The sequence below is a fragment of the Apodemus sylvaticus genome, chromosome 23, assembly GCF_947179515.1.
Source record: "Apodemus sylvaticus chromosome 23, mApoSyl1.1, whole genome shotgun sequence".
NCBI classification, from domain to species: Eukaryota; Metazoa; Chordata; class Mammalia; order Rodentia; family Muridae; genus Apodemus; species Apodemus sylvaticus.
The window spans coordinates 35,931,930-35,943,776 of NC_067494.1; the positions used below are offsets into that span (position 1 = coordinate 35,931,930).

General features: G+C 42.2%; 1 protein-coding gene across 1 annotated transcript; it reads left to right on the forward strand.

Annotated features, from left to right (window-relative positions):
• Window positions 1–9,479: 9,479 nt before the first annotated feature.
• LOC127673720 (noncompact myelin-associated protein-like) lies at window positions 9,480–9,780 on the forward strand. The gene is given in 3 exon segments (XM_052169504.1): window positions 9,480–9,606; window positions 9,609–9,629; window positions 9,632–9,780. Coding segments are annotated over 3 exon segments (297 nt in total).
• The last annotated feature ends 2,067 nt before the right edge of the window (window positions 9,781–11,847 follow it).

Genomic DNA, 11,847 nt, shown 5'->3' on the forward strand with positions numbered 1-11,847 from the left:
AAATCTCAGGGTTGTTTTGATTTGCATTTCCCTAATGACTAATGAAGTTGAGCATTTTTTAAGATGCTTCTCCGCCATCCGAAGTTCTTCAGGTGAGAATTCCTTGTTTAACTCTGTACCCCATTTTTTAATAGGGTTGTTTGGTTTTCTGGAGTCTAACTTCTTAAGTTCTTTATATATATTGGATATTAGCCCTCTATCTGATGTAGGATTGGTGAAGATCCTTTCCCAATTTGTTGGTTGCCGATTTGTCCTTTTGATGGTGTCCTTTGCCGTACAGAAACTTTGTAATTTTATGAGGTCCCATTTGTCAATTCTTGATCTTAGAGCATACGCTATTGGTGTTCTGTTCAGAAATTTTCTCCCTGTACCAATGTCCTCAAGGGTCTTCCCCAGTTTCTTTTCTCTTAGCTTCAGAGTGTCTGGCTTTATGTGGAGGTCCTTGATCCATTTGGATTTGAGCTTAGTACAAGGCGATCAAGATGGATCAATTCGCATTCTTCTGCATGCTGACCTCCAGTTGAACCAGCACCATTTGTTGAAAAGGCTATCTTTTTTCCATTGGATGTTTTCAGCCCCTTTGTTGAGGATCAAGTGGCCATAGGTGTGTGGGTTCATTTCTGGATCTGCGGGAACTTTGACATGGTCCTGGCATTACATGTTCTCTGCTACTGTCAATTTTTATGTGTCCAGTCCATGTCTGCACTCTATTACAGTTTATGTCAAGATGAAGCTGCCCCTGGGTCTTAGGATACAATGGGAATAAAAACCAGATGGCAACAAGGCTGGTCTTGCCTATGAAGCACACTTAAAATATTGATGCAAGACTATAACGTATTCCATTTTACTGAAAAATACCAGAAATGAACATTGAGAAATGTGTTTAACTGGACAGAGACTTTAAAAATAGATGGAATGAATAAAATACATTAGAAATATTGATGCAAGAATAGAAAGGAGTCTACTTTACTTGATAGAATACCAAAAAATGAATGCGGAGAAACATGCCTTATTGAACATGGACTTTACCAATGGGCTGGGATTAATATTGTGATTAGGAAGGGGGAAAAGCAAACATGATATTCCTTCCCATGTAAATATTTGGAAAGCTATGACAAAGAAACAGATGAAGGAAAGACGCGTGCGCTGAGGTTGTGGAGAAGCTGGGACTCCCCGCAGAGGATGTGAAAGGTCACTCCCATACAAAGTGTGGGCATGCCTCAAATAGTTCATCACAGAGTTACAACAGAACCAGCAATTGAACTTGTAGTCATTATACTCACGAGAGGAAACCAGACTGGAGCTGGTATTTGTTTGACATCATTCACCACAGCAGTACTTACGTAGCTAAAGCACAGATGCAAGCGGATGAATGGACAAGCAAAGAGGATTGCAGGTAAGGGATATTTGTCTATGAAAAGGAATAGAATTTTTATATGCACCGGTCCTAGAAAGGTTGCACTAAGTACAGTGAGGCAGATAAATGGATAATGATCTTGTGATTCCACTTAAGAAATCCTGTTGTCGTAGTAGTGACACAAACTACAGGATGTGAGAGACAGGTGTAGCGGGGGAGGGAGCGTGAGTATGAACTATGGCACACTTGTGAGCTAATTCTGTAAAACTGGTGTGGAGATGTACCTCACGTAAACAGGTCCCTCGAGAACGCCAGCTACCACGGGGTGGGGGTGGGGGGAGGACCTGATTCTAGATCCTAACAAAGAGGTTTCCTAAACTCAGGAAGGAAGAGTTTGAGAACAAAGGGAAATCTTCAAGGTTAGAAGTTTCTCAAAGGCGTGGGTGCTCTAAGATAGTAAGCAAACTCACCATGAGGGATACAAGATGTGGAGGCACCAGCTGCGAAGAGAGTCCTCCATGGGTATCAGGCCATGTTGGCTTGTAGGCACACAGAAGAAGTATTTGTCAGCTCAGTCTACACTACCTGCAGAAGGATAGGGACCGGGGCTCCAGGAAGTATGGCTAGATCACTGACCCCCATGATGCTCCCATGATGTCTCTTAAGGCAATTGTGTCTAAAAGGAGCAGGTCCTCAGTCTAACAGTGAGGACTTAAACATTAAGTCATGTTTAAGGAGGTAAGCCTGGGACAAAAGACTTTTGGGAAGAGACAGTAATGACTATAAAACATGATATAACCAATACTAAGTAGAACTGCGAGTAAGGGGGTTGGGGATTCAGCTTGGCGGTTGAGAGCTTGCCTGAAGTACAAGGCCAGGAATTTGGTACTGGGTTTGGTCCTCAGCTCTGAAAAAGACAAAACCAAAAACACTCTGGGAGAGGAAAGTATGGCAATGTATACATTTATGGTAAGAGAAGGAGTGCACACAAACTCAGAAGGCTTTAGTGTCAAACAGACAAAATAGTCACAGATTATTTTTTTGCATGAAGTTTATAAAAGAGAAACCCCAAAATACACTAAAAGGCCATGTACAACTACAATATTAAGAAATAAAGGGGCATATGAATTTAAATGTGAAGAGAATGTAAAGACAATCTTTCTTTTTATTGTTATTGTTATTGTTTTTTATTTTTCCCACTGCTTTGTTCCGCAGCAGCGGATTTGAGCTCTACCTTATTCTGGTTTGAGCAAATGCTGTCTCCTGCCCCCCACCAAGGTTTTTTGTTTTGTTTTTAGTTTTGAGATTGCGTTTTAATTACAATGTTTCTTCCTTTTCTTTCCTCATCCCAAGCTCTAGTTTTTGCCTACCAGTAGACTATTTTAAAATGATTAAAATGGGAAATATGCTACATATTATCACAATAGAAGAACTAACAGAAGGGCGGAGATAAAAATCAGGGCTGTTCCAGCTGGAGTGAATGTCTGCATATCTGATTCCCCCTTATATGTGACAACACCACCCTATGCCAGACCCCTGAGAATTGTATGGTTTCTGTATGAATCTCCATGTCAGTGGTAGAAGTGGTTTCTGTCTGAAACTAGAATGCATCTCTAAATCCACACCCAAAGCACTTTCAGTTTCTATTCCCGTCAAAGGATTCTGAGGATGGAGAAATTGTTGTAAGATCTAAAGTCCACTGAGACTTGTTCTAGTCATTTTAAAGCTGAAGGTTAGAATCATGAAATCCTAAATGGTCAAAACACCAGGGAGTTCTTAGTAATTAATAAAAGATGAAACCAGAGAAGCGATGAATTCCAAGGAGGGCTATATGGTAGGGCATGGGTGGAGGAAAGGGGGAAGGAAGAAATGATGGAATTATAATATTATCTCTAAAAATAAAAAAATAGCTTTAAAAAAAAGAGAGAGGTTTAGGCAATTTCAAGTTATCTGCATAACCAATGCAGATAACTAAATAGATAATTCTGCTAGATAACAATATAGAAAATGGTTGTGATGATTTTAGCTATAATTTGAAATTTCCATGTGACTATGGATAGGTTGGTTGGCCTTATTCAAACTTTTAGGCCAGATTGAACTTTACAAAGCAGTTCAATGCCTCCCTCAACAGCACCCCACTCTGATTCCTAGTGACAGGATGGTCCTGACAGTGAACCACAACACTTCCTCAGACTTGAAGTGGTCATTCTATTCCACATGCATCAACTCTCCCAACCCATAGCATGTCTTGTCTGTGTCACCACTTTTTAAAAATAATCTTATATGTCTTTGAGTATTCTGTTGCTGTCTTCAGACACACCAGAAGAGGGCATTGGATCCCATTACAGACGGTTGTGAGCCACCATGCAGTTGCTGGGAATTGAACTCAGGACCTCTGGAAGAGCAGTCAGTGCTCTTAACCACTGAGCCATCTCTCTAGCCCTTTAAGTTAGCTTCTTATTTCTTTGAGTCTGAATCACCAACAGTTTATGTCAGGATAAGCTCATTGCATCTACAACAGACAAACAAAAACAAACAAAAAATAAAAACAACCCCCCCCCCAAAGACAAAAACCAACCAATCAGACAAATAAACAAACAACATGTGTTGCTGCATTCCGGCACTTGGACCTATAACTATTACCACTCTCTCCAGAATGTTCTTTGGGGCCCATCTTCTAGGACCCCTCATGCTACTGTCTTTACTCATGAGTATTGACTGTAGCAGGTCTCTTTGGGTGACTTCCCCAGCCTCCTGGATGGCTTATTCTGCTTTCCCTGAAGTTTTTACTACCAGTAGTGGGAGACTGATGGGTAGTCTTGGCTTAGGGAACAGAGGAGAGGCGCATATCTTCCATATTTGTCTCTTAGTTGCTTCAGTGGTTTAATTGATCCTGTACTCTACAGGCTTGAATCTACCCTTTAGACCTTCAAAAACACGTTTCAGAAAGCCTTCTCTCTAGAATGCTATTAGGAATCAGTAAAAATCCTGTTCCATTCATCCACCTGCCTATCACTGTACCAATACCATGCAGTTTTTAACACTATTGCTCAGTAGTATTGCTTGAGGTCAGGGATACTGATTGCCCCAGAATTTCTTTTGTTGCTGAGAATAGTTTTCGCTATCCTGGGTTTTTTGTCATTCCAGATGAATTTGAGAATTGCTCTTTCTAACTCTATGAAGAATTGAGTTGGGATTTTGATGGGTATTGCATTGAATTTGTATATTGCTTTTGGCAAAATGGCCATTTTAACTATATTAATCCTGCCGATCCATGAGCATGGGAGGTTTTTCCATTTTTTGAGGTTTTCTTCTATTTCCTTCTTCAGAGTCTTGAAGTTCTTGTCATACAGATCTTTCACATGTTTGGTAAGAGTCACCCCAGGGTACTTTATACTGTTTGTGGCTATTGTGAAGGGTGTCATTTCCCTAATTTCTTTCTCAGCCTGCTTATCCTTTGAGTATAGGAAGGCTACTGATTTGCTTGAGTTGATTTTATAACCTGCCACTTTGCTGAAGTTGTTTATCAGCTGTAGGAGTTCTCTAGTAGAGTGTTTTGGGTCACTTAGGTAGACTATCATATCATCTGCAAATAATGATAGTTTGACTTCTTCCTTTCCAATTTGTATCCCTTTGACCTCCTTATGTTGTCTAATTGCCCAAGCTAGTACCTCAAGTACAACATTGAAAAGATAAGGAGAAAGGGGGCAGCCCTGTCTAGTCCCTGATTTTAGTGGGATTGCTTCAAGTTTCTCTCCATTTAGTTTGATGCTGGCTACCGGTTTGCTGTATATTGCTTTTACTATGTTTAGGTATGGGCCTTGAATTCCTGTTCTTTCCAAGACTTTAAGCATGAAAGGATGCTGAATTTTGTCAAATGCTTTTTCAGCATCCAATGAAATGACCATGTGGTTTTGTTCTTTGAGTTTGTTTATGTAGTGGATTGCATTGATGGATTTCCGTATATTGAACCAACCCTGCATCCCTGGGATAAAGCCTACTTGATCATGGTGGATGATCGGAACAGGATTGAAGATCCAGAAATGAACCCACACACCTATGGCCACTTGATCCTCCACAAAGGGGCTGAAAATATTCAATGGAAAAAAGATAGCCTTTTCATCAAATGGTGCTGGTTCAACTGGGGGTTAGCATGTAGAAGAATGCGAATTGATCCATCCTTGTCTCCTTGTACTAAGCTCAACTCCAAATGGATCAAGGACCACTACATAAAGCCAGACACTCTGAAGCTAATAGAAAAGAAACTGGGGAAGACCCTTGAGGACATCGGTACAGGGGGAACAGAACACCAATAACGTATGCTCTAAGATCAAGAATTGACAAATGGGACCTCATAAAATTACAAAGTTTCTGTAAAGCAAAGGACAAATCGGCAACCAACAAATTGGGAAAAGATCTTCACCAACCCTACATCAGATAGAGGGCTAATATCCAATATATACAAAGAACTCAAGAAGTTAGACCCCAGAAAACCAAATAATCCTATTAAAAATGGGGTACAGAGTTAAAGAATTCTCACCTGAAGAACTTCGGATGGCGGAGAAACATCTTAAAAAATGCTCAACTTCATTAGTCATCAGAAAAATGCAAATCAAAACAACCCTGAGATTTCACCTTACACCAGTCAGAATGGCTAAAATTAAAAACTCAGGAGACAGCAGGTGTTGGCGAGGATGTGGAGAAAGAGGAACACTCCTCTACTGCTGGTGGGGTTGCAAATTGGTACAGCCACTCTGGAAATCAGTCTGGCGGTTCCTCAAAAACTGGGCACCTCACTTCCGGAAGATCCTGCTATACCACTCCTGGGCATATACCCAGAGGATTCCCCAGCATGTAATAAGGATATATGCTCCACTATGTTCATAGCAGCCCTATTTATAATAGCCAGAAGCTGGAAAGAACCCAGGTATCCCTCAATAGAAGAGTGGATGCAAAAAATGTGGTATATCTACACAATGGAGTACTATTCAGCCATTAGAAACAATGAATTTATGAAATTCTTAGGCAAATGGATGGAGCTGGAGAACATCATACTAAGTATGGAAACCCAGTCTCAAAAGATCAATCATGGTATGCACTCACTAATAAGTGGATATTAGCCTGGAAAACTCTAATACCCAAAACATAATCCACACATCAAATGAGGTACAAGAAGAATGGAGGAGTGGCCCCTGGTTCTGGAAAGACTCAGTGTAGCAGTATAAGGCAAAACCAGAACAGGGAATTGGGAAGGGGTGGATGGGAGAACAGGGGGAGGGAAGGAGGCTTATGTGACTTTCGGAGAGTGGGGGGGGCCAGAAAAGGGGAAATCATTTGAAATAAAAAGGTGTCCCTTCCCCCCACAGCGTTTAGCTGTGACCCTCCTGGCTGGCAATCCCCACTCTTCCCCTGGCATTATCTCTGGCCTATTCTAGCTGTGACATTCCTGGCCTACAGCCTCCACCCTTCCCCTGGTGTTATCTCTAGCCCTTGTTCCATTGGGAACAATACAGCCACTTTCACCTTAACTACCAGGGCCGCCTCAGCGCAGTTTCACCTGGAGACCAGCAGAAAACTGCGCAACTGGAAGCAGGCAACCCACTGAGAAGAAGATCCAAGGAATTCTCGGCCATTTGGGGGGCAGGGTGGTTTTTCCAAAGACTATAAATATTGGCTAAATAATAGTAAATTCAGTCTCTATGGGCAACTGTCCTCTTGACTCATTTCTCTTTCGCCCCCTTCCCGTTACCCCCAGAATTTTCTTCCAGGTAATCTGGTTTGCATGTGGCCGCGGGCGGCTACAAAAAGGAATCAATAAAAAGCCACATTTTCTTCATGTTTATGCATTCTACTGTCTAAGAAATTGTCCATTTCCTCCAGATTCTCCAGTTGTGTTGAGTACAGGCTTTTGTAGTAGGATCTGATGATTTTTTGAATTTCCTCAGTTTCTGTTGTCATATCTCCCTTTTCATTTCTAAGTTTGTTACTTAATACTTAATTTGGATACTGGCTCTGTGCCTTTTGGTTAGTCTGGCTAAGGGTTTATCTGTCTTGTTGATTTTTTTCAAAGAACTAGCTCCTGGTTTTGTTGATTCTTTGTATGGTTCTCTTGGTTTCTACTTGATTGATTTCAGCCCTGAATTTGATGATTTCCTGTCTTCTCCTTCTCCTGAGTGAATTAGCTTCTTTTTGTTCCAGGGCTTTCAGTTGTTTCATTAATCTTCTAGGGTATGCTCTCTGGGATTTCTTTTTGGAGGCACTCAAAGGTATGAGTTTTCCTCTTAGCACTGCTTTCATTGTGTCCCATAGATTTGTGTATGTTGTGCCTTCATTTTCATTAAATTCTAAAAAATCTTTGATTTCTTTCTTTATTTCTTCCTTGACCAAGGTATCATTGAGTAGAGTTTCCATGTGTATGTGGGCTTTCTGTTGTTTTTATTAGACCACTTTTAAAAGACCACTTTTACTCCATAGTGATCTGATAGGAAGCATAGGATTATTTCAATCTTATATTTGTTGAGGTCTGTCTTGTGACCAACTATATGATTGATTTTGGAGAAGATACCATGAGGTGCTGAGAAAAAGGTATATTTTTTTGCTTTGGGATGAAAAGTTCTCTCTCTATATATATCTGTTAAATCCAATTGGTCCAAAGCTTCAATTAGTTTCACTGTCTCCCTGTTTAGATTCTGTTTTCCTGATTGGTCCATTGAGGAGAGTGGAGTGTTGAAGGCACCCATGATTATTGTGTTAGGCACAATGTGTGCTTTGAGCTTTAGTAAAGTTTCTTTTATGAATGAGGGTGCCCTTGCCTTTGGAGCATAGATGTTCAGAATTGAGAGTTCTTCTTGTTGGATTTTTCCTTTGACCAGCAAGAATTGTCCTTCCGTGTCTCTTCTACTTAGTATTGTGAGTAAATAGGAAGGGGGTAGGAATTACCTCCTTAGGATGTGCTTGGCATTCCAGACAGAACTGCATTCTCTTGGAAATTAAGCTTCTTAGTTCTAAGGTGTTATGCTCAATAACCAGGTAGACATGAAGGTTCAAATCCATCACTATTAGAGCATAAGGAATGCTAAGTAGCCCAAGGGCTTATACTTTATATAACCTCTATCAATCAAATATAAACAATGTGGGAACAGAAAGAGGAAAACCCTGCAGTTTATGAAGATTCCTTGTTATAACTCTCAAGACCAGATGTTAATAAGCATCAAGTAAGCACGGACACGACACTTACATTTAAATTGCCTTCTTGAAAAGCAACATGGAAGCTCACAGTTATTTTCTTTCAATGTACTAGGTTTAAATAATGTTTCTCTCGGCTTTTCATGCCTGTGGTTTTCCTTCAGCAGTTTCTATGAATCTTGTCAGTTAATTGCAAACTCTGTAGAGAGACTTGCTAAATTTCACCACTATTAGTGTTTTGCAAACAAGCATCCCTGTTTGGACTATAATAATCCCCAAGAATTATATGGCCCATCCTTGCCTAATAATTCAGATTCCAGTAAACATCCAGCGCCGGATGTTCTATGAATTTTAAGCTTCAGTCTTCCAAAGTGATTGCATTTGTTTTAGTTTATACTCTTTGCACGCTGCACGAAGGGTGTGGAAGTAATCTTTGTTCTCAGGCGACATTTTAATTATAAGGTTCCAGGAGGCGTGGGAGAACACGCATAGGGGCTCAGGCCTGAGGAAGACAGCTCTCGGGACCCCCAGGAGTCCTCAGCCTGTTGCGTGCCTTGGCGGTAGCCAAAAGGTCAGCAACATCTCCCAGTTGTCTGCAGACGCCGTGCACAGAGGTGTTCAGGGTGCATGCTAAAGCACCCCGAAGCTGGCGGCATTTGAGGTGACATCTCTGGTATGCAGAAAGCTGGTAGTTTCCTTGCCCACTCCTGTGAAGTCACCGGGAGCGACCTGGACTCCAGGAAGAGAAGTCTGTGAGAGGAACAGAGATGTCATTGAGAGCTGCCGCTACTGGCACGAGGCAAGATCAGCTCTGGGATCGCTCACTGATTTTGAAGGAGGAGTGACTGGAACCCAGCACTCAGGAGGTGAAACCAGACGGACTTGAGGAGAAGCCTGTGTCCTGTGTCCTTGGAAGGCTGCTCACTGCATGGTCAAGATGACCACAGCCACCACTTTGGGGGACACCATCTTCTCGCTGAACATGACCAGGGGAGAGGATGCCCTCCATAGGAGTTCTGGAGCCATTGTGGCTGCCATCACGGTGGTTGTCATCATCATTGTCACTTGGTACTGATCCTGCTGAAGATGTAAACAGGAGAATGAGGACCAGGGGGAAGTTGGAGCCCAAGAGCCCAAAGCCACCTGTCCCTCCTGCCCTGGACCCAAACAGCAATGGCGACCAGCAGCTTGCTACTGTGACCTTTGACCCTGCCGATGTCCATGTGGATACTTGGTGACCCTACCTTGGTGCTGTCCCTGCCTCTGCAAAGAGCTTTTATGACCTGAAAGTCCACTCTGCTGGTAGCGTCACCAAGTTCTTTCTGTAAACTGAGGCACCTTTCATACAGACCCTGCAGCTTGAGGCCATCCTCACCTATGCTCTGGCCACCCCACTATGCCCGTGTCCCTGCTGCCATCCAACCAAAGCTCTGAGGACATTCTTTTGTTACCTGACGAGAAGCTCTGTGCTGGGGAGACTGGTGTGAGTCTAGTTCTCCCCTCATACGTGCTACAGCTAGACAGCTCAACAGATGACAGACAGACAGACAGACCAGACAGACATTCTAGTCAGGATCAGGGAGTGTTAATGAGAGTGTTATCCAGGGAGCCCCTGGGAGTGTCTCAGATTAAGGACATGTCTACAACTTCCTCTATCCCATAACCATATGCGGGGACACTAACTTGGACCAACTAACCACAAAACCAACTTGTCAAGGTCCAACTGATCCAGTACTAGATGGCCACTAGCCAGCTCATGATGGCCGGCCAGAGTTCTTCCCTGTTAATGAAGGGTACAAGAGGCTGGACATGGTGGCACATGCCTGCCATCACAGCGCTCGGTAAAAGCAGGAACACTGTGATTGCAAGACCAGCTTTGGCCACATACAGAGATGCTTCTCTTTTTTTTTTTTTTAAAAAAAATACAGAATAAACAATATTCTTCAAAACTTCTACTTTATTAGTAGTCAGAAGGAAGAGGTACCCCGAGGAGCAGAGGCTAGCTCTAGGATGAGCAGAGGCTAGCTCAAGGATGAGAAGCAGAGGCTAGCTCAAGGATGAGAAGCAGAGGATAGCTCTGGGATAAGAATTGATGTATTGCCCATAGGACCTGGGCTGTGTGGCAGCTGCACTGGGCTCTGCTGCCCCAGGGGGTACCCTGACTCTCATTTTCTATCTCCCTATTATTCACATGCTAAGCTTCCCTGAAAATCCTCTTGCCTCTGGGGACAAGTATTTTGAACCCATTACATCTTGCATTTCCTGCAAAAAAAAAATTGTAAGATTTGTATTTGCAAAGGTATTAGTGACTTATTGTGTGAACTGCTTTTGTGTGGCTGTGACCAGAATACAGGAAGAACCAACTCAAAGAAGGCATGTTTATTTTGCCCCCTGTTTCAGGGGTTTTAGTTCATGCCTCAGAAACGTCTACCGCTTAGAGAGCACAGAGTCACCTACCAGAAAACAGCATTCAATACAAAGGCTCTCGGGACACACACAGTGTTAATGTGGCCAGGAATGATGAGTTCCAAGTTAATTTCAGAACAATGTATCATCTTTTAGCTCTACCGATTCTAACACTATGGACTTGTAAGAATTCTATTCACCACCATCACCCAGTCTCCGAACAAGATGCTCAGGAAAGATACCATGTAGCCAAGAGTGACCAGAATGCTCTAGTATAACAGCCTTTAGTTAGCATTGCTAAGCAGGCAGCCATATGGAACTATTCTTCTATTCCCTGTCTTATAGAATGAAGAGAAGGAAATCTTCATGACCGGAAACGAGTTGGAAATAGCAGTAAAATGATGCTGGTGACTGTGATAATAGAACTGTCCCTTTAAGCTTCTGGTGACTGGTAGTCCCCGCATTGCCTGCTCAAAGTCCTGTAGAGGAAGCCTTTAGTCATTAGTGCTGAGAAGCACTGATGGCCTTAGTCATTTTGTAGAGTGAATCTATACATGTTTATAGGGCATGATTTGGATTCTATCATCATTTGATAATTTATGCTCATATAAACATTTATAAGTTAATCTAAATATCTCATGCTACATGTTTGTTTTGCTGAAATGCTCTTGGTGAAAATTAAGTGCTGAGTCACAGAAACATCTGGGCAAGACTGTGGATGACTCAGGACAAAGTCATTGCCATTACTGAAACTGAAAGACCATGGCTTCCTGATAGTGAGTCACAAACACCGTATTCTGAGGCAAAGGGTCGTGGTCTTGTTACACACTCCTCCTCATCCTTGCATAGTAGTCTTGACATGGTATTCCAATAGAATTTCAGGTTTGGCCGGTAAAATA